The following is a 25,299-nucleotide window of genomic DNA, read 5'->3' as shown; positions in this document are numbered from 1 at the left end:
TTCAGTGGCTAAGCGCTCTGGCACCACTGCCAACGACGCTTTCTTGGAGTGTCTGGTTCAACACTACACACTCGCAGGGAAGTTCACCCCTCTCCCCCTGGCTTAAACGCGCTGCGCGACGTATTCTGGAATAGTCTATGTACGATAAGGGAAAAGGATTAGGGATCACGGATGGGATACCAGCGGTTGAGAGCAGGTAAAGTGGGGGGGCCGTACATTGGGTCAGTTGATTGGCGCGTTGTACGCCTCGTCATACGCGGAGTTAAAAATGAATTCATCCAACCCTTGGACAACTCATCCGGAGACTGTTCGGAGCTGCCAAAAACGTCCTCTGAAGTAGGCCTGTATCCGACTCCAGAAACGAGCTCACGGCCGCACACACCCCCGAACGCAGCTTGGGAGACTTCTCCTGCATTAGTTTGCCCCGAAAACGGCCTCAGCGTGCGGATCCTAAACTACTGATCATGGCTCGCAACATGGAGTTTTCATGGGTCTCTGCAACATTTCTGCTAGAAACAAATCCCCAGAATCTACAGAGGCATTGGAATGGGTGCAATTTAGCCTTAAATCTGGAAGTCATCTACAACACGCTCATCTCCACTACAAAAAGCCTCAATCACTATGTCATTCACAAACACCGTTCCAGTCGTAGCAATCTCCAGAAAATTCATCACTCTGCAAAGGCTGCAGTCTTGCCCACCATCATAGAGAACGGAAAACTCAATTTCTCATACTGAAGTCAGCAGCCATGGCCTGCTTCCGTGACGAGAAGTGCACACTACATGTCTGGCAGAAAGGAGGCTAGAGATGAATACGGAGCGAATCGGCCGGCAAATGTACCACGAGCGAGTGGGCGCCTTTCCAGTTCCATAATTCCGGAAGATGAGGAGGTGATTTATCGCGGGATTGCGAAAGATAGCCATGGGTCAACAGGCAGGACTCCAGTCCCTGTGACTTCGTGACGATGTATAGAATGGGTCAAGACCATTGAACAGGACTTTAATCAAAACCTCGGTACCTCAGTCGGCCCTGAGGATGGGAAGGTGATGATGATAAATCTATCTTACAGCCTTTTCTAAAATTTTTGTCCGATCAAAAGTGAATGGGTATTGACCCCGTTCGTAAAAAAATCACCTGAAAATGGTCAAATTTCTCATATTTTTATGTTTCAATACAATAGAATTATATTTCCATCTAGTAGAATTAGCGCCCACAGCTATTCCCCATTCCTCGTTGAATAATGACCATAGCACTGACGGTCACAGCGATCTAGGCAGGTCGCCAGCCTCTATTGGAAACAGTGATCCTGCTCTCGATCCTGCTCACATCAGCCCAGCCGAGCTTCCATACACCATTACCATCTCATGGGTACCAAACACGCGTCTCCGGACATGAAGTGACACATCGTCCTCATGTCCTCAACCCTCACTACCAAGGAGGCTGCACAAATTGCCCATCTCGGTGACTGCAGAGTTGCCGCATTCTCTCAGCTCACCAGCAAGGGACCTCTTTGATAAAGTTGGCAACCGTGGGTGTAGTCGCGAACTTGACAACTAGGATCTGGATGTGAGTATGGTGTTTCTGTCTCCCACCGGCTCAGCCTGAAGCAACGAGGCTTCACATACATCAGCAAGCACTGTTGGAATGCTTGCTGGGGTGTTTTCAGGAGCGGGTGCGGGGCTAATGGTCATCATTCCAGTGGGCACGCTTGTCTTTGTTGAGAACATGATAGTTGACACACAGTCGCTGTTTCGGAGAGAATCAAAGCAGGTGAGGAAAACTTGATGATTTCCAGAACTTTTCGTGCACGGTAGCTTAGGACACGGTCTGATCATGGCCAGTGTGAAGGGTAGGATCAATCGTTGTGGTCGGGAATGGGTATGGCTGTGCGGCGCTAACTCTACTGTATTGAAAAATAAAAATTCGAGAAATTTGATCATTTTTGGGTGATTTTTTTTACGAACGGGGTCAATACCCATTCACTTTGATCGGACAGAAATTTTAGAAAAGGCTGTAATACCCCGCGGCCTCGTGATGACGTGGCAGTGCGGCTATCCCGACGTTACATGGCGTACATGAGGGGATCATTTCTAGTATTCTGGTTGGTATCATCGGGTGTCAATGGTCCTCGGGTTCTGTGTTGTCCGTGTGTATTGTCATGGTATTGATAATAGGGAATAAGAAATAATAATTATGGGTTCCTCTCTCTCTCCGTACGTCTGTCCCTGGCCGTCTGCTCCTCCCTTCTGTTGGTGCGCCGCTGCGCCTGCCTTGCGGGTCGGTTATCCGGGGGCGGTGTTCCCGGGGTGTTTCGGTTTCCACTGGTGCTTTGTTTGTCGCCTGTCTTGGATTTGTTGATGAATGACGCGAGTCTCTCCACGCCTTTCACCCCGCCCATGAGGGTGTTAAACTTAGTCTGGTTTCCGCGGCCTAGTATGCGTCGGTACCTTCTCGTCCGAGGGCATTCTGTTAAGATATGTGTCCTCGTCTGAGTTGGTTTGCCGCATTGGCACTCTTTGCTTTCTGTTGTGATTCTGAATCGGTGGTAGTATTCGCCAATGTGTGCGTGTCCCGTTCGGAACTGCAGGACTCGGCTGAAGGTCTTTCTGCCGAGTTTGCTGAGGCGATTCGTGAGTTTGAGCTTCGGTGCGAGTTGGTTGGCTGCGTAGAAGCCCGATTTCGGGGGGGGGAGGATGGGAAGGAAAGATATTCAGAAGGGAACTGAACGGGACGATGGGATGGTCATCCTGTGGTCCCGTAAATAATCGGGGCTAACTAGTCCCCGAATTGCATAAGACAGTGCCATCCAGCGCAGGGAACAAAAAGCGGCCATGATTCGAAGTGAAGGGAATAGGTTCTTGAGATCGATCTTGGCTTCCTATTGGCAGGAGATAGCGTCATGCAACCTGTGAGAGAACTAGCGTAACAAACTAGCGCTAGACAATGAAAGACATTGAGTAAAGGTCTAATAAGACCAGGAAACCTCACCTCAGTTCACGATAGTGCAACTGAGGAGAGAGAAAACAGTCGCGACGAGTGGCTTTTAAGCCTACAACGCCGCGTATCAACAAGAAAGATAAATTGGGAATAACGGACAATCCTCTGCGGCTGGTGAGTCCGTGCGCCATAATGGTGGGACGTCGACCTTGTCTCTAATACAACCTCCAAAGTGCGCGATACACATTGTGGAGATAGAACGTCCGTGTTCCTTCCCCAAAGGGCTCGAGTTCAGAACAGATGTGCGATTCGACGGAAAGCAGAGGGACATCTAAGTGGCATAAAAACTGAAGGTATCAAGTGCTTGTAAAAGCCTTACGAAGACGTCCAATCGACTAAGTCTGACGTTTCAGTCGTCAAATTACGCGGCAAACAACTTCCGGCTCCGATCACAAATGGTGGTGCTGCAAGCCCCCTCAACACCCCATACTAGTGTGCGAGCACCGCTTGCGCTGTGTCCGATCAGAGATCATGTGATGCAGGAATCGGGTCACAACCTGCTACGAAAAGGGGAAAGTTGTTCCTGTTTCCTCCAAAAATCATTTCCATATGGACCGCCAGGATGCTACTAAGGATTTCACTTTCGCCAAACTTTCAAGTCTTACCTTACCTGTTACCCTCCGCATGCAAGTGACTCATGTGTGTCAGCAAGATTGTTCTAATTTGTTGTTCAGAACCCAGCTGGAGGGGAAGCTGAAGAAACATGGTTTTGTTGAAGTGCTTGATCATCCCGAGCTGAGATTCACCGGGGTCCAATCTGAGTGAGCAGTAACATATCGACAAGGAAGCATCTTACTTACTTGTACCTACTTGTCAGAGCCCCTTCCGACATTTACGTTACATGCCAACTTATGGCGGACAATAAGCCTCTCACTATTCCTTTACGCACATCTCATAAGGTGTTCAAGGCCAACTTCGTGTGCGTTATGATGTGAAACTTTATTCCAGTCTGTTCCTCTAACATGCCCTGCAATATAGCTGGAACGAATGGATCAGCTTGCCAATACGCTACTGTGATCTTCCTCTCAGTTCTCAGTTGACATTCACGGTCTGGGATACTGCAGGGCCCCGAAGCGCTGCCCCGATAGGCGGAACAACATTTCGTTTGTTCGGAAAAAAATGGTGCGTTTCCCATCAATGCATTGGCTCAGTTGCATATCACACATTTTGACCAATAAGAATGCCGAAGGACGTTAAGACGCGGCAGCCATAGATTGCTCCTGTGGTCCGGTCAAGAAGCGGATGGATCCGTCGAAACTCGTACGCCAAGCAAAGTTGGACTGAAAGATGAAATGGGCCGTCTAGAGAAAGTAAATATTGAAGGATGGTTAATGAGTTGCTCGCCTAATTCCGTGCACAGCTAATGAAGAAGTTCGAACGAGATGATTTACCGAAATTGGATTGGTTGGATACCCTAGTTTTTCGTAAGATGGAGGAAGTCCGAGCCGTGAGTTCTCGTAGCCATTCGAAGACGTACCTTCACTCATTATCTTCTAGGAAGAAACGGCGAAATCGGATCAATTGTTCCTGTACATTGATTTGCCTAAATTTGACTTCCCCATTATCTTCAGCGAACCGGTACATCGCTTCCATTGTCCCTTATCTTTGCCCCCCTCAAAATTTATTAGGAGCCTCCAACAAATATGTCCATGGCCGGCGTCGGTGCACCGTCACAGACAACTCCTAGCATCCCGGCTCTCATCAGCATCCACTCTGACGTGCATCTTTGGGCGGTCCTTGATCCAGAAATTGCCCGAACGAATCCCGTCGAAGACAAACATAGACGCCTTGTTCGAAGTCATAGAAGCGGTCCTCTGGATCGTGATCTCAAGCCCAATGCGCGGATTCGAGATGAGCTGAATGTGAGTGGCGATCCCTTTCTGCTGATTCTCCTTTATCTTCTCCCCAATAGAATATCCTAAATTACGCTCCTACTCATCCATTAACGGCCGAAGACAAGGATCTTATCTGGAAATTTCGGTTCTACCTCACCGGACATGCCAAGGGTCTGACGAAGTTCCTCAAGTCCGTTTCATGGCGTGATCCGACAGAAGTTAAGCAAGCTGTTGAAGTGCTTCTTCCTATGTGGACAGACATTGATATGGACGATGCTTTGGAACTCCTCGGCCCAGGGACTGTGGATAGCCGTGTCAGAGCCTTTGCTGTGCGTCAATTGGCGCGAGCCGATGATGATGTAAGTGCATGTCAACCTTTGACCCATGCACTAGGACCCAACAGCTTCCCAGGAACTTGTGCTTTACCTGCTTCAGCTCGTCCAGGCTCTTAAATTTGAGAGTTCGCCAAATGAGGTGAATGCTCGGAGTGTTACCAGGTCCTCGGCAAACCGGGGAGTGATGGATGAGGATAGTGGATTGGCAGACTTCCTTATCAGCCGCGGTGTCAACAATCCAATATTAGGCAACCGATTCCATTGGTACCTCATGGTTGAAGTAGAGAACAAAGAAACAACGACAACGTATGGGCGTGTCTCATACAAATTTATGACAAAACTCATTGAAGTACGTGATCCGGAACCTCGTTGTGAATGACACTCACAACCAAAGACAGACTGAAAATGGGGTTACCCGCCGAGATGTGATGCGGCGCCAAGGCGAGCTCTTAGCAACCCTTTCGTCGAAAGCAAAAGAGCTCCGAACTTCAAAGGATGCCAGACCGAAGAAGATTGAAAAACTCCGTTCTTTGATCGCCGACTCGAAGTCTGGGCTAGCAAACATAAATCCTCCTATTCCTCTTCCTCTTAACGCACGCGTCGAAGTCACAGGCATCATACCAGAGAAATCATCCGTCTTCAAATCCAATCTCTTCCCTCTACTTCTATACTTCCAGTGCTCTGACGGAAGCGAGTACCCTCTCATTTTTAAGAACGGTGACGACATGCGCCAAGATCAGCTTGTCATTCAGCTGTTCACTCTCATGGACCGTTTATTAAGAAAGGAGAAGTTGGACTTGCGGTTGAGCCCTTACGATGTGCTTGCTACAGGTTCGCTGGAAGGGATGGCGCAATTCATACCTAGCATGACTATTGCCGCCATTGTGAGCGAGCATAGTACGGTTTTGAACTACTTTCGGGTTCATAGCCCAGATGAGGGCAGTGTTGGAACGTATGGAGTGACACCTTCTGTTATCGACACCTTCGTACGCAGCTGTGGTCAGTTGTTGCGAAATCCTCGTGGTTGAGTAGAGCCTCCGATGCTTATCCCCGGCCTTTGCAGCTGGATACTGCGTTGTGACATATATCCTAGGCGTTGGGGATCGACACCTAGACAATTTGCTTATTGCTCCAGATGGTGAGTCATCCGCTTTCATTTGATCTTTAGCCGATATTTAAGTGATACTTATATAGGTCATTTTTTCCACGGTATGCTTGTCACTCATTCCTGCAGGAGGTGCTGACTCTTGGTGTTCGCAGTGGATTTTGGGTACATTCTCGGTCGTGATCCCAAGCCATTTCCTCCTCCCGTTAAGGTCTGCAAAGAGATGGTAGATGGAATGGGTGGCGCTCCATCTTCGCACTACGCACGCTTCAAGAACCTTTGCTTCACGGCTTTCACCATCCTTCGCAAGTCTGCAAATCTCATTCTAAACCTGGTTGCTCTCATGGTGGATGCCAACATTCCTGACATCCGACATCGTGACGTGCACGAACAGATACAAGAGAAGTTCAGACTAGATCTCACAGAAGAAGAGGCTATCAAACACTTTGAAACACTACTGAACGAAACATCCTACTTCACCGTTGTGTTCGATCGTATCCACGACCTGGCACAATATTGGAGAGCATAGAGGTAGCGAAAATGAAGGTACGTGCATGTCGGGCTGTTCGAGTCATTAGCTCGGGCTTTATCTGATGGGCTGCGGACAATCCGATGCACTGAAACTGATTTATGGATGCGGTCCGTGGTCTCTTCGAACTCTCCACGCTTTAGGTGCCCATCCCACGTAAACACTATAAATCATTGTCCCAAATTTCCGCCCAAGAACGTGGCTTGACCTCACCATTCGAGAGCTCCATTTAAAACTTTCAACATGGTGATTAGTTGTGGTATGATTCACCACCATGACGACTGTGTAATTCCTTCCTCCTGCCCCCGGAGAGGCGAGTTCGCCTCTATGAAAATGTGTGCAGCCTCGGACTAAAAGTGACATGTTCATTTGACTTGTACGAGGGACGCCGTGAACCCAATCTGCAGCTTCGTCCTTGGAATGACAGTATTCTTCTGTGCGCTACAGTGCGATGACGATTCGGGTCATGATGGCAGGGTCAGAGGACGGAATGGCTTCAGGCGATATCATGATGCGACGGGGTGGCTGCCTAATGCAAAAGCACCAGCGATCTGCGCAAGCCCGCGTGTGCAACTAGTATCTACTGAATACTACAGTCTATGATTCCAGCAGATTGAGGACTGAAGTGACAACTGCGCAGGATCCTGGCCTCGACTAAAGTAGAAGAGACAACCAGGTCGGGCTTTATGAATTGACACTGTGATGTGATTTGTAAACGCCAACGCGGTTTCCCACGCTTTCGACGCAAACTCGAAATGAGTAGCACTAACACCAGTGATAAGAATCTTGCCGATGTGGAGGAAGGGAAAGATTCAATAGCCTTTTTTTATATCTTTGTGAGTGTGATAGCCTTAGGGCGTCAGGCCAGATTAACGGTTGTTACTTGTTTCGTCAATGTTGTCTCAACGTAGTTTGGGGTCGCCGTCAGTCAACTTAGTCATCTCCGCGAGGCAACTGTGAGCCGACGCAACATTCATTAGCTTTTCTTGCCTTATTCTCTATATGTTGTTGTTTCCAATAATCCGGCAGCACTGGGAGGATTCGCATACCACCCACCTCTTGGTGCTATCGCGCTGAGCGCCATGGCTTATGGTAAGTCATTCAAGTTCAGTGTGAATCCATCCCTTCATTCTTTCACAAGGTATTTCTGCGCTTCAGCCTGCCAGGAAGCCCGATGGAGTCGAGAAAGCACTAGACTTGCATGGATTTTTCATTGGTCTCGTTGCCGTTCCCCTGGTCTTGATCTCTGGAACCATTATGTACCAGCGGAAGGAGGATAGAGGCCAGCCTCATTACGTCTCATGGCACGGTGTTTGTTAGGATTTGTCCCGAGTTCGAAATAACACTCAAATTTAGACACAGATCGTGGGCATCACAACAGTGCTTTTGGCTGTAAGTTCCTTCGTGACACAGCAGTGTTTCGTGTTCATTGGAGCCGAATTTAATCCATCAGTTTATCCAAGCCATTTTTGGCGTCCTGTTATCGTGGGGATATCTTCCTCGGAAATTATACCGGTACCATAGGTGAGAGCTCGTTGTCGGTAGCAAAGGCGCCCTCTTTTTTAAAAATTTCACTGATTTCCTGCGCTTCCACAGGCAATCAGGCTACGCGGTCTTTACGATCCTAGTTCTTGCGTTCATGCTTGGCGGCTTATATTCAAATTTCATCGTTCGACATGCGTGGACGGCTACACGCTTCCTGGCATACGGTCTAGGCCCACTGAGTGTGTGGGGAGGGGTCGTGGCACGCATTCGGTAATGCACCATTAAAAAGCACCAAGTATTCAACTGACATGGTGTTTGATAAGGTCTAGAAAGCTGTGGTAGTCCCCAGCATCATTTCTCGCTACAGAGGGACCGCATATAGGTAGATCGGTCACTTGGCCGGAGCCATTTCGGTACTTTTGTCATTCTCGTTGTGTTCTTGGCTCGTCTCCGCCTCTAATGACAATTGGCTGACCCCGATGCCCAAACCCTCAATGCTCATCCTCACTGCTCGCTCCCAGACCTCCCTTACATCATATCCGCCCGCTTTGGCAACTTCGTTCCCACCGATAATCCCAACATCTCTTAGTATACCATCTGTCCCAGGATCAACATACTTTTCTTTAAGCGTGAATTTCCCCCATACACCTTGGCCAGTCTCGGAGTAATATGGGTCTGTGAAGGGAACATGCGGAATGTCTTTGACGTTCGAACGGATACGCTGCGCAGCGGTAGCAGCAGTTGCGGCTGAGGTTTGCTGGACAGCTTGGACGTTTGCGACTTTGGCCCTTTTAGCTGCCTCAGCACGTGTCCTGGCTATAATTTTGGAAGCAGAAGCATTGCTTTGTTGCTAAGTGGGACCGAAGGATATGCGGGTGAGAGCGGAGCCACATGAATCATGACTGAGCAACGAACCAGACCATCAATAATATCTCTTTCACGTTTCTCCCGCTCCTTTCTTTCTTCTTCCTCTTCTAATCTCGCTTCTTCGGCGCGATCTGCTTGCTCCTTTTTCAACCGCTCCTCCTCGACGCGGACCATCGCTGCTTCGCGCTCGTCTCGTTGTATATTGAGTTCAATTATCGTCGCATTTTGAGCCCGAAATGCTGCTATTCGTTCCTCCGTCTTTTGGGTGTCAATTCCGTTGATTAGGTTAAACGCTTGAACGGGCAGATTATTAAATATTCGGGATACGCAAATGATGGTTCCTACATACTGATGTCCTCGACTTCTTCAAGATAATCATTAAATGATTTTAGGTCAGGGAAATCCTCTCTGCGCTTGTTGAATCTGTGTCGGAAGGGTTCCGGTGAACAGACTGACACAGTTAGCTAATAAGAATCCTCACTCTTTCGCCATTCGCCTCCGAACTGCGACCTCTTTCTCAACAACAAGATCTTCGAATGTTTGCGGCGAAAACTGCATTTTACGGAGCGTCTTGCCACATATTGGACACGGAGCTGGCCCCAGAGTGAACAATCGATCGATACAGGACTCACACCTGCGTGAGCGAGTCATTCATTCAAAGGACAAACGTGCAGTAAGGTCGTCGCGAACATTTTGTGGTAGCAGGTGCTGACTAAGAGGCGAAGCTTTGGGTTGAGATACCTATCGCTTTTGCAAACGGGACATTCATCCTCCATAGACTAATGTTAGAGGGTGGTCGGTAATAGTAAGAGTATGTATCGAGTGTTATGCAACATGAGCTCGCCTATCTAGTTCTGCTGAACTTGGCGCAACTCACGGAGTACTCTGTCGTCTTCCCAGTAGGATCCTTCACACCTCCAGAGAATATCTGCGCGCCTATGCCTCCTAACCCATTGGATGTCGATATAACTCTCCCTGCAGTAGACCTCTTCGTTGACCCTTTTAGCCACGGCACGGACATTTGTCATGGAGATACGTCGGGATGTGATCAGAATTCCCACGTTCTCGTGCTCATGATGTCGCCTTCTCTTGGAACAACGACTTTGACTTCAAGCGATAGCATATCATAATCCTGACGACTCCTTGCAATGAACCAATACTCTGGCTCCACGGTAGCTGTTACATATAGAGGCTGGTAACCTGCTTAGGTAGCTATGTAACGAATGGGACACAATATTAAATGCTGAACATATACTTAGTACTGTAGGTACGACCTTCAAATCACCTTGCCGTACGCGGGAAATCAAATGTTGATACTAGTCCTGATAGAGGCTGGTAACCTGTCTACGATCAAAAATCACTGCCATTCGCGCTGCCAGGGTTCTCCCACTGTACCTGAACGACACAACTGACTTTCTTCTGGCAAAGATACCAGTTTACGGCAGCAGCGAGCAGACAGACAGCAGCGAGCACCAGTACCACACCTTTCATTTCTGAAACCCGCCGGAAGTTGGACCCAAAGGCTCCTTAGAGTCCGCCATTGCAAAGAGGCGATGTATTACCAATGTCGAACCAAGGATCCCTGGATTGATGGAGCTAAAATAGCCTCATTTTGATTTCTTGATTTACGGGCGGGCACCGACAGAAGCCCGAAACCGGTCTAAGCACCTATCCGTGATAGTGAGTTAGCGGCGCCTAATCAAAACACTTTCAACAATTTGTAGGTGTTACTGTACTTGTGATTAGATTGGGAGAAGCTAGCGCAAGTCTTAGGCAAAAGGCATCATGAACCTCTGGTCAACGGAAACAACTTTGGATCAATACAATTGCTTCACTACTGGTTAATTAGTGTCTCGTTGTCAACACCATCGCTTGGCAGGTACAAGGTAAATAGCATTCAATAAAGTTACAAACGGGGGATGCCGATAAGGTCTCCTTATAATGGCCCGATCCAACGCAAGGAACCCTCTTTCACAACTAACCAACGCCTGCCAAATTTTCTGCTAGACCCTCCTTCCCTCCTTTTAGCGAGCGTGACGCGTAACACACGCAGACTTTCCTTTACATCCTCCCACTCTTCGAAACCACTAGTCAGTTGATCTCAACCATGCGCTTCATCGCCGTTGCTTCCATTTTCTTTGCTGCTGCCTCTTGTGTTCTTGCCCATGGTCATGGTCATGGATGCTCATCCTCCCAGTTCAGCTGTTAGTCCATTCGCCTCCTGGCTTTCTAAAACGGACTTAGCCTTATCTTTTTCCTCTCTTATCTACTAGGGACCATCCCCGGCACGAATACTCATATTTGTCTCCCAAAGAATTTCCATGGTGATGGGAACTGCCCGTAAGTGCCTTTCCTCCCCTCCCCTCCCCCTTTCCGACTAGCACTAACACCCACGCTCATCTAATAGATCCGATAAGGAATGTCCCGAGGGTTGGGCATGGAGTGGACATTACAAGGTTTGCGTTCCCAAAACCAACAGGCCCCGCTATCCTTCGTGCCCTCATGGAGATTGGGACTTCCGCAACCAATGCTGCCACAAGCCAACTGGAACGAAAGGTGGAGATCATCCCAAGCCCTCTCATCGTCTCGGTCACGACGATCACCATGATGGTGGTGATCATCATCATCATCGGGCTGTCCGTCTTAATGGCTACAAGTACTAAATTTAAGCAAAGAAATTACTCGGTATGGCATGGCCTTTATTGTTCCTTGAATCACCGCTCACAGCTTGCCTCGATTGTTTCTTCCCAGGCACCCTCTTGGGGGTAGTGCTACTGTCGTTCGCCGATTGCCATGTGGCAACCCATTTCCTTAATTTAACGCCCGTGAACGGTGACCGTGCATCTCCTTGTCTTTTCAGGTCATCACCGCACCGCAACCCTCTTCTGTCCTGCCGTTGCAGTCCGGACTCCGGGGATTTATTTCTCCAAGATATCCACGGCTCTCATCACTCTTATTTATATACGAGGTGCTCATGCTTTTTTTTTTTTTTCTTGCAGTTTTTCCCTCGCCTTCTAACGGCCCAGTGCCATCATTGTGTCTTCGGATGCATGTAGCCCCGCTGATCTCCACCTATGTTTCCCCCACATTAGTTCGGCCACTTTATCTCTTTTCTTTTCTCACGTTACATCGGATGAGATTGTAAAGTAGCGGCTGGCAGGAACAAGATGATTGTCTGTTGTCATTGCATCCTCGTCCCTCCGGCCCTGGTTGGCGGCTGACCCATGGTTTTCCCGCCCTTTGGCACCCACGTGTCCAGCAACTCCTGCCCAGTCTTCTAACACCCGTCGGTAAATTCTGAATTCTCTGGGCATCATGCAAATTATCCGCAAAAAAGGGCTGAGCGAACGGAACTTGGTCTAGACTACATCTGTACCTATCGTAAGGGTTGCACGATTGGCTCAACAGGGCATCCGAGATTACATAAAGAAACAAAGTATGTCCGGTTCTAGAGCGGTTCATGCATATGGCGAATGGGGAAGACACGTCAGAGCATTACATAGCAACATGTTATCATGCATAGCGCTCGGTGAGTTACCAATACGTCCAACAGTAAAACGGAAGCTTCCTGTTGTTGTCCATTGCCTTGGTGACAGCTATGCATACACGGACCACTGAATAGGCGTCGTTAATTTGTTTTGACGTAAATGTGATCCCTCCACGATGCGAGTCCGTGGTTACCCAGGTGCTCTCCACGCTTTCGACCTCGCCAAAATATGGTGCCGGGGGTACCTTAATATGCGTGAGTAACCATGCACCTTCCGCGCAGGACTCATGTACATACCCGATCACAGAGCTAGAGAATGACCCCACCTTCCTGGTAAGCTTGACGTCCGTTCCTAAGTATATCGAGAGGATTTACGGCAATGGCATCCAGTAATCGTTTACGAAAAAACATGATTTGAAATCTTTCATTTGCAACCCAAGCTTGTCGAGACAGAACAATTTTGGAAATTACATATCCTTTCTCTTGGTTTCGGTCATACACTGACGTTAGTCTCGTCTCTAGGGCTCGAAAATTGCCCCAGGACACCTTGCCGGTTTTGGGACTTGTTGCCCAATATGTTGTCAAGATCCCAATGGAGGAGTCTCGAATCAAGACACTTCCAGTTACATCAGAAGACAAAGACACTGTAACCTGGCATGTACAAAGGATCAGGAACAATATTGCGAAAATTAATCCAGTTGAGCGGATTTGCCTATCGTTCTGGGTTTTTACATCATTAGCTACCCAGGTTGTGTTCATGCCTCAATCCAGTTGTGTGCTGATTTGACTTGTTCTTGGAGTGCCTGATGTGGTCTGGGGAAGCGCCACTGGATTTGCACGTCGTGGATACTCACTCAGTTATATCGTCGGCTAAGGATGTCCCTAGGCAGGACTCCAGCCTCTATGACTTCGTAATATTATAAGATGTCCCCCGGTTCGCGCTTTTGTTTCCTCTGTTCCACTGACCCCTGGAGCGAAACAAAACCGCCATTTCGAAGTGCTACGTTGATCCTTTCTTACTCAGGTTCTGATCCCTTCTGTCAATTTCGATGTCTATGTTGGTTCTTCCACTACCTGTCATGGGAGATCATCATGCCACCCGCGTTCTGTACGTGTTCCGCGCTTATCTTATCACCGGTAATCCAGCAGAAGATATGCAACCACCAGCAAGTGATACGAAGGACATACTTAATTTCACCGACACTACCGGTGGTCGATCTGTCACTTCGGCTGGGCTACCTCTAATAACCGTAGAGAATGTGGAGAACGTGACGAGTGATGATGTACAATAATATAATTCTTATTGAAACCTCTATCGCACTACTTCCTCAAGGAGATTTAGCCCTTTCAGTACTGTACTATAACGACCATAAGTTCGTCGCATGTCGCACGAAGATTTTGGATTGAATTGATTTGGTGCCTCCGGCAACTTCCGGAGGCCGTGGGAATGAACTAACGGTCGTTATACTACAGTATCCACTATTTTTTTAAGTTATCAGCACAATCCGAGATCCTCGGTGCAAACGTCTACTTGCAAGTGGAGTGTTTACGATTTATCCCAAGGACTAAGGACACTCGGGTACCTCCGGCCGACGAAGAACACAGGCTGCCAACCCCTGCTCATTCAGATGACACAGGTGCTAGGGACGTATGGGAAACTGGGGCCCGGGAGCCGTGTATGAACAACATGGCACAAAGCAAACAAGCAAAGCAGCTTTGAGTGGATGCCTAACTTCAACATGCAGGACGAGAATCGGTCTCGTTCGATTGTCGAAAACAAGACACAACTCGGAGGAAACCTTTATTGGAGTCCGGGATATATTGTGGACGGACCATCAGCATCAACCCAGACTCGGACCCAGTCGTTCCAAACGTTCTGACAAGATAAACAAGCATAAACAGAACGGCCGGGTACGAGCCTGGGCATCAGCCTTGATTTAGACAAGGTTTGTTTCTGTTTGTTTTTACTTTTGGTTAGTTTCGCTCATCGGCCCTTCAATTCAAAGGGTGCTTCAAACCCGTCCCGGGCGAAAGCAATGAATTTGTCGGAGTGATCCTGCACGCTGCCTTTCAGGACAATTTCCCTTGACATATAGCCACGCCCATTGGTGCGCCGCTATATACTACCCCACCTCTAAGCCTAAACGGCTAAGCGCCCGTACGTGTCATTGCGCACTCAATCTTTTGGGGGATTGGGTGTAGCCTTCGGGCAACAGCTGCCCACTTAGTTTCTGGGCTTAGTGATAGGCAGGGACAATGTTTATCCCTCTCTGAATGTTATGTCAACACAGCAGCTTTCAGAAGAGGAGGCGGTGACTGACTTAGTAAACCCCTTTTTCCATGTTTTCCCACGTCCCCGCACAGCCCTGGGTCCCCAACCCATATAAGAACCGTATGTCAGCCAGCAAAACATCACTAGTTGTGCTGGACGGCGATCAGTTGGGCCTCCATGTCGTACTACACGACGTACCTTCCTTACCAGTACTATACATACCATCAGCCTCCTCAATATGTCGCAACCCAATACCTGCCTCATTGGGCTGATCCGTCACTTTCTCAATATGTTTACTATCCGACACCCCCGCATACCTACCTAACAAGCACCGGCCCCGCCTATCCTCCACTCCAGCGAGCTTTATCATACATGCCAGGGGTTCCAAAGCAGCAAGGATCGCGATCGCTGGAGCAACCCTGGTTGTCGAGATCCAAAACGTCCATCATACCACCCAATACTCCCAGGCAGAAGATAAAGCGAGAGAGACCACGATCATCATGGCTCCGCCGCTTGGGATTCTCATAGGCCGTACTGATCCCTTCCTGTGCCAAATGTTGGCGTACGCGAGGATGTACGATCCGCGATTGCTTTCTTTCGGGTGGTGAAACTAGGGCCACAGATCACTGCCATCGACGAGCTTTGCAGGACAACTGGAGCCGCAGCACCTCGAAGTTAGCCCCTCGGAAGAGTACGATGTTGGTCATCAAACCCATCTGCCCACCTCTCTGCCCACACTTCTTCATTCTTATTTTATGTACTGTCTTTACGAACTCCGCAGCGTTTCTCTGCCACGTCTGTATGATTTATATTTAACGATCGCGAGCAATGCTGTATATATATATATATGCTATAAAATGTATAACTTATCCGTGCGATTTGATCACCCTTTCTTTCGATCTCACCAGCTTGGTATTGGTGCTATGTAGTTGGTCCGACAACCACTGGTGTTTTTTTTTGGGCTATCGGCCGTTTCAATTCATTAGATTGCAATTCGCGCAAGTGGTTCATAGAGACAAAAAAGAAAACATTTCATTGAGGAGAGCACAAAGATTCGCAGGCACAAGAAACTTTGGGTCCAATCGGTTCCGGCCAGGAGATAGTGGAGGTGGCCCAAAATGGGCCAGCAGGAAACGCGATTGCAGAAAAACAACGGCAGCATACAACAGTCAAGGGCGAGCCGTAATAAGGTTACGTGTCATGAATATCTTGCAAGGGTCATGGGAATTCCCATGAAATAGAACAATACCCAGCCAGCACCAAAACCCAGTGGAAAAGCTCCAGTGGGAAAGCTTTGCATGGGCATTAACGAACGTCGGGAATAGGATCAAAAACTGAACAATGGACAGGAAAGGAAGTTCGCACATCTGATTCGACTTTAAATTGGACGTTGGGATTCGGAAAAGGAGATGAAAAAACTTCAGGCAAAGGAGGGTGGTGGTAATTCGGAAAACTGGAATGGAAACAGCAGACAAGGAGAGTCGATATATGAAGCCTAATTCGATAACCGCAATGGATTATTATTAATTACGCGCCAACGAAACGGCACTAGTTGCTGCACACCCGTTGAGGCAATTAAGCAGCGCATCGAAACATGTAAAGCAGGAGAAGCATGGGGTCGAGTTGGAAACAGGGATCGGGACTGTATGGGAGGTCGTTAGTTATTCTGAAATATGGTGAGGAATAGGGTAAAATTGCTTACTATAGTTAGAACAAAACGAGGCCAGTATAGGGTGAGGAAATTTCAACGAAAGACTTGGGATAGTGGTGGAAAGGTGGATGTTCCGACAAAGGCCAGCGAATGGGTAGGATCGTCTGTGGTGACAGAACACGATTATTGCAGACGGTCGTATACATGTATTGAGTTAACGCTCGCATTCGGGGAATTTGGCACAAGGAAATTGTCAATTTCCTGCACTCACGGAACTCAATTCAGGGCGCGCTCGAGGCTTCTCGCGCCAACTCATCGGCTTTGGTATTCCTTGCTCTTGGGACACGCCAAAAACGCACAGACACACCGCATTGACCGAACTCAACCACAAGTGCATCTAATTTTTCAAATAGGTCGCGGTTTTCGACACGTCGCCTGCCCCGGCGCATCCATCCATTAGCTCTCCACGCAAAGATCCATTCAGTGATTCCCCGATAGACGTATCGGGAGTCGGTGATAACGACAACATCCTCGGGTTGACTCGACTCAGGAATGCAGTCACGAATTGTCTGAAGAGCTCCAATTGAAGCATGGAGTTCAGCACGATTGCTTGTCTGGGGTCGGTTCGAGGGAAGGCACTCGCTGACATTATAGCGCGAACTAGGCCCGAAGTAGCAGCCATAGCCACCGATACGTTGACCATGATGTTCATTGTACTGATAGGAGCCGTCAACGAACACTACTAAGGTGTGGGGCATATATTGTTTGCTACGAAGCCTTTCCCTCAAACATAAATGGTGCTGCTTCAAGCAATAGCGAACGACATTGTTCGGATCGACATCCTGGTCGGGAGACACGCCTTCCCAGTAATTCCCCGGGTCGAAACGACGGGAGATGGGAGCTGGCATTGAACGTAAAAGAAAGACTGGAGGGGTGCGGGTAACGTCATTGCGGGGGGGGTGCTTATATACTTTCCGTGGAGATTGCCGGACCAAAAGAAAGTTCCCGGATCATAATCGAAGAGGGGATATCACGCAAAATCGGAGCGCCCGATTTGGGTGGATCTTGTGATCATCCAAAATTAGCAGCAAACTTATGACCGCCCCCCTAAATCGTCGGCCAGCACAGCCACCGATTTTTGTTTTGACGCCTGGAGTCAGATTGAGATGGAGTTGGCTGACGGGATACTGGTGACTCGCCTCAATTACTGCCCAGCAGCAGTCGAACTATATGAATAGAGGCTGGTGAGTCGAACTGCTCAAGAGTCACAGGAGCCGGGTACAGCCGGTGTTTATGTGGAGGGAATTACCAATTCCGTACTCGCACAGGAGTTACCTCAGTTGGCCGCTCCGCAATAGATTTACATCGTATATAACTGCACTCCTTGCGCGCTGGCACTACGTTGTTCTAATAGATATTAACAGCCGGCAGTGGGTACCCTTGGTACGATATCAAGTCGCTATCGCTTAAATACCTATTTGCGTGGCCAGCCAGAACAATAGGTGGTACAGGATATGGCGAACAACATGAGGTTAGGGTAAAAGGAACAAGTATCCCGCCACTGGTACGGGTAACGATTGCGCTTTGTATGACTTGGTGCGCCACATCGGCAATAGGGTGCCTGGCAGCGTACCTCTGTCACCGCGTTACGTCGGGTTGCCACATCAACAATAGAGGCCATTATCATTAGTACAGGGCTGTGAAAACACATTGGTCCGCTGGTCTGAACAGCCGCGATCAACACTCGCAATTCCATTTGGTTCGTCTGAACTCGGCCAAGTTCCGCGTGGTGCGGGGAAATTGTTATAATCCTCTCTCGTATTGTGGCTCCATATTTTTCTCTTCGATAATCAGCCAAGCGAGGTCCGCCATGCTGCCCTTACGAACGCCGAAAAATGCCTACTGCTCCTCATCAGCACGTGACACCACCTCGAAAAGAGAGGGCTAACGTCGTCTGAAACAGAAACACAACCCACACACACCCTAGCCCCTTAATCCTCACCTATAAGACACCCCAATCACCACCATGGCCGAACACCAAAATTCGGACCCAGGAGGAAAACCTGAAACTAACCCACCGCTAACGTACCCAACGCCCAACGCAGGGCCAGACCACGACAACGATGCATGGACGGACCTCGACACACCCCAACTCCCTAGAATCGCCCAAACGGACGTGGAAATGGGAGACGAAACCTGCTGGCACAAGGAAGAACTTGAGGAACAAGACTACGCTTGCATCGATAACGTCTCCGAAACGATGAAAGACACACTCGAAAGACTCGCACTCCTCAGATCCGTGGGCCTCTGGAAACACCTCCACTACTACAAAGACTGGATACGAGAGATAACGAACCTAGACATCGAGAATAACTGCCCCAACCCCGCTGAGTCCCAACCTGATAACCTCGCTGCGATAAGCGCCAAGCTCACAGAGCTGACGCAAAGAATTAACACACTAGAATCAGGACAGTACACACAAAGCACCCCCCTGCCCAGGGACCCAGTCACCGTAGCCACCCCCATGGCGTTCCACAAAGCCACCTGGGCGAACATAGCAGCGAAGACCCCCCCACCGCCCAAAACCAGCCCAACCCCAACAAAAGACCAGGACACCACGCCACTGGACACAACAAGCCCCGCCACAACGGTGGACCCGAGGTGCCTCATCATCCAGATACACCCCCTGATCAAACTAGAAGAACGCCCAAACGGCATCGAAGCACGCAAGAAGATCAATGACCTACTGGAAAAGAAAAACATACCACACTACCTCAGAGTGATGGCAATCGGATACTCCGTAGCTGGCAACATCAAGGTCACTACTGCCCCCACGTGCAAAGCGTCAGACCTCATCGCCTTCGGACACGAAATAGCGGCCTCAGAACGAAGTCGTCTCAGTACTACCAGACGTGGAACACTACCGCGTAAAGATCAATAAAATCCCCACACATGGCAACAACGAGCTGATTACACCCGGAATGGTACACGAGGAACTAGCCACCTATGTACCACAATACAAAAGCCTCAGATACTGGAGACTGCCAAAATGGCTCGGAACAGATGAGACCATCCGCGCTAAGAACTTCGCGTCCATCGTCGTTGACCTATCTAACAAAAAAGACAGGGACACACTGCTTAGCCTCAAATCGGTCTACCTATTCAACACGAAATGCACGATCACCCCATATGAGGACTGGATCCAGATCCACGCATGCAGCAAATGCGGTATGCTCTCCCACCGCACAGCTGTCTGCAAACAACCCCATTGCCTGAAATGCGGCGTGAAAGACCATGAAACTGAATCCCACCCCACAGAGAGCGAACCCCGATGCATTAACTGCAAGGGTAAACACGTGAGTGCGCACAAAGACTGCAAAGCTAGGAGAAGCCGCATGGGCCTCCCCCCAACGCCGAGGAACATGCCCACAACCCACACTGCCCCGACCGACACCCAGACCGAGAAAAGTACGAAAAAGAAAGGCAAAGGTAAGCAGAAACCAAACACATCCCAAACCATACCAGATGCCCCCCCAGAATACAGTCTATCGGACCAAGACCTGAGCAAAATCCTGAGCCAACATCAATCCCCAGCGGCCCAAAAAGCATCCGCAGCCAAAATGGTCAGTGCCAGAGCCAGGGGCGGCTTAACCACAATCCCGTCTATCAAAATCACCCTTCCCAAACCCAAACCTACCGGCAACCAGATGGAAATCGAACCGTTGAGCCAACCTGAAGGGCCAACTCAATGAATCGACGACCAAAAGCAACAGCAACACTGACGGTGTGCAGTCTGAATGTCAATCGCTCAAATGCGGCCACACAGGCCGCGATGCACAACATTGCCAACAGAAAGAACCCCCAAATTGATATCTTACTCATCCAAGAGCCCTGGTGGCACAAAGTAAACAACACCCACATCCCAGTCGCCTTCAAGGGGTGGCAAACCATTCTTCCTAAACTACCCATCGCTGAAGGCGACAGGCCTAGAGCTATGGCATACTTCCGGCAGAATGCAAACATAGAACTCACTTTGAGGAATGACCTTGCGTCAGACCTCGATTACTTGATTCTAGATGTTAAAAGAAACGGCTCAACACAACAACCAGTGAGACTCATTAATATCTACAACCAAAAATCGCTCAACATGAACCAGACTAAAGAGTACACGGTGGAAAGACTGGCAGAAACCATGACGGACACGGACATTCCAACCGTCCTCACAGGCGACTGGAATATCCGACACCCGGACTGGGATGACCATGTTGACACACCCTGCCCTAGAACCGTAGACACACTAGAATGGCTTGAAGGTGGATCATACTCACTATGCAATGAACCCTACGTGCCAACCTGGGAAGACAACAATGGCCACTCATCCGTGATTGACCTCACCTTCGCTAACTCAGCAGCTAGTGGAGCCGGGGCCATACATGGCCACTACATTGACACGGAAATCGGTTGTCTTTCGGACCACCACGCCACAATATTCCAAATCGGCCCTCCAAGAGAGCTGGTTGTCAACCCCTGTGAATCCAAACTAAACTGGAAACATGCAAATGAAGAAGAATTCACCAAAGCACTAATAGAGGAGATAACCCGTGAAAATCAAAAAGTAGAAAGCCTAAAGGGCAACCTACTTAATGAGAACCGGCACACAGCATCACCTGAAGAATTAGAAGAAGCCACGGCTACTATCCACAAAATAGTGGAAAATGCCGCCGCAAAATCCGTCCCACTCAGACGCCCCAGCAAGGCCTCAAAACCCTGGTGGAATGAAGACCTAACTAAGTCATACCGCGAGCTGAGACAAACCAGAGACTCACTAAGAGGATGGGTGAAAGACTTCAACCGCCCATCAGTATTCCTTGCAGACAAAGTAAAGTCCCTACAGAAGGACATACGCATGTGTATCAGAAAAGCCAAACAGGAATACTACCGCAAACTCACTGAGGAAGCCAACCCAGGCAACATGTGGGACTTCCGTAAATGGACGAAATGCCAAAGGACATACACCTCCCCCCCAATAGTAAATGGAACAGAACACCCAGCGATAAATCACAAAGAAAAATGTACCATACTGCGCGAAAACCTCTTCCCCCAACCACCACCACTACCAGATGCCCCAACAATTAACCTCACCCCCCGCAATGAAGACATAGAATACATCAGTGTAACTAAGAAAGAAGTACGCGATGCCGTATTCACAGCCGCCCAACTAAATGCACCAGGAATCTCAGGCCTGACGGGCCGAGCATGGCGCTGGGTGTGGCAAACAATGGAGAATGAAATATACCACCTTCTGAGACTATGTGCCGACTCAGGTTACCACCCCAAAATCTGGAGAACCGCCATCGTGGTAGCCCTGCAGAAACCCAACAGAGACTACACACTCCCCCGTTCCTACAGACTCATCCAACTTCTAGAGGTATCAGGCAAAGCCCTAGAAAGAATCCAGGCACGAAGACTTGCCTTCCTGGCAGCAAAGCACCAGCTTTTCCCCAACTCCCAGTATGGGGGACTTCCGGGCAGGTCAGCACAGGATGCCCTGCTCACCATCACCCACGATATAGAAGCTGCATGGAACCACGGCAAAGTGGTAACAATGCTCACCTTCGATATCACAGGCTTCTTCGATTTCATCCCCCACTCGCACCTCATTGACACCATGAGGAAACTCCACATCCCCATCCCCATAGTGAAATGGACACACAGTTTCCTGTCAGACAGAAAGGCAGCCATTTGCCTGGACGGCAAGCGCGACGAACTCAGACCGATCACGACAGGTGTCCCACAGGGCTCTTGTGTATCCCCTATCCTCGCTGCATTCTTCACATCCCCAATGTGTAAAGCCATCACAGAGGAAACCGCAAAGAAACTAGACTCAGACCCAGAGCTGAGTCCACAGTACAAAAAAGGACTAATAAAACTCACGCCACTAACGCTCTACATAGATGATGGCTCACTGGCAGCCTCAGCCCCATCTAGAGCCGAAGCGACGAAAGTAGTCCAGATGGCGTTCACAGCAGCCCACAGCTGGTTGAAGAAACGAGGCCTAAAAACCGACCAGGTGAAGAGCGACTTAATGCACTTCACCAAATCCAGGATCGGCAGAAATGCAGGCCCAGGCCCTGCGATCACCATACCTGCAAACGAAGAGGGCACAACCAGAACGGTCAACTGTTGGAATTTGTACACGTGGTCTCAGGAACCTTAATGCATAAAATATGGACATTCTGGGAGTCGAACCGCAGAGCCCTGCATAGGTACCTTGAGTGTGTTACCATTACACTAAATGCCCGCATTAGGCGGAGGTGGTTTCTAACACACCCCCTTCACATTGGATTGAGCCCATGATCCACATGTGACCCTAACCACCGGGCTTCCAACAGCCTGTGAGCCGTCACCCCCTGAATTCATATTCAGGCCGGACTTACTGCTAATCTCCTACATGTCCACGTCATGTGGTCTGAAGCAGCCGGATTTGGGTCCTTAGTGCTCTGAGCTACACCCCCTGAAACTTTGTCAGGCCGGCTGATTTAATGCTTGACTTCACGTGCCCATCTCACGTGGCAGCAACCGGATTTGGGTGTGCTCGGTGACTTCCGTAGAATGTCCACCATGTTGGAATTTGTACACGTGGTCTCAGGAACCTTAATGCATAAAATATGGACATTCTGGGAGTCGAACCGCAGAGCCCTGCATAGGTACCTTGAGTGTGTTACCATTACACTAAATGCCCGCATTAGGCGGAGGTGGTTTCTAACATCAACCCCTCCAACCTGATGAGATACCTAGGCATCTGGTTCGACCCACAGCTCAAATTCACAGAGCATGTCAAGAAGACAACCGCGAAGGCTGCCAGTGCGGCACACGCACTGAGAATGCTCGGTAACTCGGAGAGAGGACTACACCAGACACATCTGCGTCAGATGTACATAGGAGCCGTCCTCCCAATCGCACTATACGGACTCCCTGTATTCTGGCGCTCTAAACCCGGACTGGTACTCAGAACATTATCCACCTTACAGAATAAGTGCCTGAGAATGCTGACTGGAGCATTCCGAACCACCAACATCAACGCTATGGAAATAGAAGCATCCATTCCGCCCATCGACATCTACCTAGACTACAGGATGGAAATGGAAGCAACCAGACTAGCCCGCCTCCCAGACGACCACCCACTCATCAACAGACTTTACCCACAACAGCGGAGACTCACCACCCCCACCACCCCACCACCCCTCCCAGTGTTTAACCCCCGGGGAAAATACAAGACAGACCCGCGAAAGCGATTCTCAACTTGCATCACCCGGATCGCCAACCACATCCTCCCAGGGACAGAGAGGATCAATCCCCTCCTCGAAAGCCCATGGGACATGTCCGAACACGACATCACGGAACGCATCCAACTCTTCACCCCACCCAACAAACCCGGCGACTCATTCAAGCAGGAGTGGGCTGATGACCACCTAGCATTCATCACTGAATGCGAAGACGACCCCGACATCCTCTTCGTATACTCGGACGGCTCCCGATACAAAGAAGATGGAAGGACCAAAACCGGATATGGCACAGTAGGCTACCAATGCGGCAAGGTCATATTCGAGGAGAAAGGCGCCATGGGCGAACACGTGGAAGCTTACGACGCGGAGATGAAGGGCCTGAAGACGGCCGCAGATAACATCAGACGAACCCTGGGAGACGGTAACGTCACCATAAGACCCTCGCGCATTGTCATATATGCAGACAACACGAGTGCACTGAAACGCGTCTTCCAGAGCAAACCGCAAAAAGCGCAGGAGTTAGCCAGAGAATTCAGGAGGACGGTGTGTAAAATCCTAACTGAGTCCGAGGACGTCAAAATCGCACTACACTGGTGCCCAGGCCACCTCGGCATACCAGGCAACGAGAGAGCAGACCAATTGGCTAAAGACGGTGCCCACCTCAGACCAGCCCGACCAAACTTCAAATCCCTCTCATACGTAGAAAGCCTACGCAAGAGAGAGATGGTCGAAGCCTGGACCCACCGATGGGTAAACACCCCGAACTCCCCAAGATCGGGATTCTATGAAGCAAACCAACTCGCGCCGAAGCTGAAACCCACCAGACGCTTCAGCAACCTCGACAGAAAGACGTTTAGCCGAGTCCTGCAATTCCGCACAGGACACGCCCACATCGGCGAATACTACCACCGATTCGGCATTACAGCGGAAAGCAGAGAGTGCCAATGCGGCAAACCCACACAAACGAGAACCCACATCCTAGCGGAATGCCCCCGAGTCAGCAGACACAGACACCTACTTGGTCGCGGCAACCAGACCAGGTTCCACATCCTCGTAGGTAAAGTGAAAGGCATAGAAAGACTCGCATCTTTCATCAGGAAGTCCAGAACAGGCGACAAGCACAAGACCGACGGCCACCACGCGGAAAGGAGCACGACCCCAGGGGCACGGACGGCAGGTTAAGCGAGGGAACACGCCAGATACAGAACGGAGCCACGGCAGAGAAGAGGAAGAGAGACAGCCGAGAGGAACAAAATAATTTATTTCCATATTTCTATTTCTTTTATCAACACCACGACAATACCCACCGACACCATAGAACCCGAGGATCCTTGACACCAGACGATACCAACCAGACTACCCACACACACTACGTATAGAAAGTCCCCCCCTCATGTACGCCACGGTGTATCGACGGGACAGCCGCACTGCCACGACATCACGAGGCCGC

At 49.5% G+C, this 25,299-nt stretch overlaps 8 protein-coding genes and 2 non-coding genes across 10 annotated transcripts; 5 read left to right on the top strand and 5 right to left on the bottom strand.

The window, feature by feature from the left end:
- Window positions 1–1,139: 1,139 nt before the first annotated feature.
- Window positions 1,140–1,798, top strand: EI90DRAFT_3088009 (uncharacterized protein; the record flags this gene model as incomplete). Its single annotated transcript, XM_039062247.1, has 1 exon — window positions 1,140–1,798. A coding segment is annotated over one exon (256 nt), but the record flags the coding sequence as incomplete, so codon positions are not given.
- A 1,748-nt stretch (window positions 1,799–3,546) lies between these two features.
- On the top strand, window positions 3,547–7,011 carry EI90DRAFT_3174778 (kinase-like domain-containing protein; the record flags this gene model as incomplete). The annotated part of the gene is made up of 14 exons (XM_039066339.1): window positions 3,547–3,627; window positions 3,679–3,758; window positions 3,815–3,916; window positions 3,976–4,119; window positions 4,187–4,307; window positions 4,358–4,454; window positions 4,499–4,575; window positions 4,626–4,859; window positions 4,910–5,191; window positions 5,244–5,516; window positions 5,566–6,166; window positions 6,231–6,305; window positions 6,362–6,376; window positions 6,428–7,011. 14 exons carry the CDS (start codon window positions 3,547–3,549, stop codon window positions 6,799–6,801), a joined length of 2,556 nt encoding a protein of 851 aa, XP_038908919.1. The 3' UTR covers window positions 6,802–7,011.
- Window positions 7,012–7,512: 501 nt separating this feature from the next.
- EI90DRAFT_340226 (uncharacterized protein) lies at window positions 7,513–8,865 on the top strand. Its single transcript, XM_039067504.1, has 8 exons — window positions 7,513–7,637; window positions 7,713–7,724; window positions 7,782–7,893; window positions 7,943–8,112; window positions 8,164–8,193; window positions 8,255–8,325; window positions 8,398–8,556; window positions 8,610–8,865. The coding sequence occupies exons 1-8, from the start codon at window positions 7,557–7,559 to the stop codon at window positions 8,626–8,628; spliced, it is 654 nt and encodes a 217-aa protein (XP_038908918.1). The 5' UTR covers window positions 7,513–7,556; the 3' UTR covers window positions 8,629–8,865.
- EI90DRAFT_2946245 (CDK-activating kinase assembly factor MAT1-domain-containing protein) lies at window positions 8,678–10,174 on the bottom strand (the record flags this gene model as incomplete). Its single annotated transcript, XM_039055337.1, has 6 exons — window positions 8,678–9,136; window positions 9,202–9,446; window positions 9,503–9,576; window positions 9,635–9,787; window positions 9,844–9,932; window positions 10,031–10,174. The coding sequence occupies 6 exons, from the start codon at window positions 10,172–10,174 to the stop codon at window positions 8,678–8,680; spliced, it is 1,164 nt and encodes a 387-aa protein (XP_038908917.1).
- A 1,086-nt stretch (window positions 10,175–11,260) lies between these two features.
- EI90DRAFT_3021854 (uncharacterized protein) lies at window positions 11,261–11,816 on the top strand (the record flags this gene model as incomplete). Its single annotated transcript, XM_039057706.1, has 3 exons — window positions 11,261–11,357; window positions 11,427–11,493; window positions 11,561–11,816. 3 exons carry the CDS (start codon window positions 11,261–11,263, stop codon window positions 11,814–11,816), a joined length of 420 nt encoding a protein of 139 aa, XP_038908916.1.
- A 940-nt stretch (window positions 11,817–12,756) lies between these two features.
- EI90DRAFT_340175 (uncharacterized protein) lies at window positions 12,757–13,544 on the bottom strand. Its single transcript, XM_039067503.1, has 2 exons — window positions 12,938–13,544; window positions 12,757–12,885 (listed from the first exon to the last, which is right to left on the bottom strand). Exon 1 carries the CDS (start codon window positions 13,397–13,399, stop codon window positions 12,950–12,952), a length of 450 nt encoding a protein of 149 aa, XP_038908915.1. The 5' UTR covers window positions 13,400–13,544; the 3' UTR covers window positions 12,757–12,885; window positions 12,938–12,949.
- Window positions 13,545–16,844: 3,300 nt separating this feature from the next.
- On the bottom strand, window positions 16,845–17,810 carry EI90DRAFT_2979691 (ribonuclease H-like domain-containing protein; the record flags this gene model as incomplete). The annotated part of the gene is made up of 2 exons (XM_039055977.1): window positions 17,763–17,810; window positions 16,845–17,713 (listed from the first exon to the last, which is right to left on the bottom strand). The coding sequence occupies exon 2, from the start codon at window positions 17,469–17,471 to the stop codon at window positions 16,845–16,847; it is 627 nt and encodes a 208-aa protein (XP_038908914.1). The 5' UTR covers window positions 17,472–17,713; window positions 17,763–17,810.
- A 4,595-nt stretch (window positions 17,811–22,405) lies between these two features.
- Window positions 22,406–23,558, top strand: EI90DRAFT_2946268 (uncharacterized protein; the record flags this gene model as incomplete). Its single annotated transcript, XM_039055338.1, has 2 exons — window positions 22,406–22,738; window positions 23,319–23,558. Coding segments are annotated over 2 exons (573 nt in total), but the record flags the coding sequence as incomplete, so codon positions are not given.
- Window positions 22,792–22,864, bottom strand: EI90DRAFT_t259. Its single transcript has one exon. It is a non-coding gene; the product is annotated as a tRNA-Tyr (tRNA).
- On the bottom strand, window positions 23,233–23,305 carry EI90DRAFT_t258. The gene has a single exon. It is a non-coding gene; the product is annotated as a tRNA-Tyr (tRNA).
- Window positions 23,559–25,299: the final 1,741 nt, after the last annotated feature.

The sequence above is a fragment of the Cantharellus anzutake genome, assembly GCF_015039405.1.
Source record: "Cantharellus anzutake strain C23 chromosome Unknown EI90scaffold_130, whole genome shotgun sequence".
Taxonomy (NCBI): domain Eukaryota; kingdom Fungi; phylum Basidiomycota; class Agaricomycetes; order Cantharellales; family Hydnaceae; genus Cantharellus; species Cantharellus anzutake.
This window is presented reverse-complemented; position numbering and strand designations above follow the sequence as displayed.

Bases quoted from the DNA above. Each gene is read 5' to 3' on its own strand.
- EI90DRAFT_340175 (XM_039067503.1), bottom strand. From the start codon at position 13,399: ATGAACACAACCTGGGTAGCTAATGATGTAAAAACCCAGAACGATAGG.
- EI90DRAFT_340226 (XM_039067504.1), top strand. From the start codon at position 7,557: ATGAGTAGCACTAACACCAGTGATAAGAATCTTGCCGATGTGGAGGAA. The intron at 8,194-8,254 runs GTAAGTTCCTTC...TTAATCCATCAG, and splicing joins TCACAACAGTGCTTTTGGCT to TTTATCCAAGCCATTTTTGG. The intron at 8,326-8,397 runs GTGAGAGCTCGT...GCGCTTCCACAG, and splicing joins AAATTATACCGGTACCATAG to GCAATCAGGCTACGCGGTCT.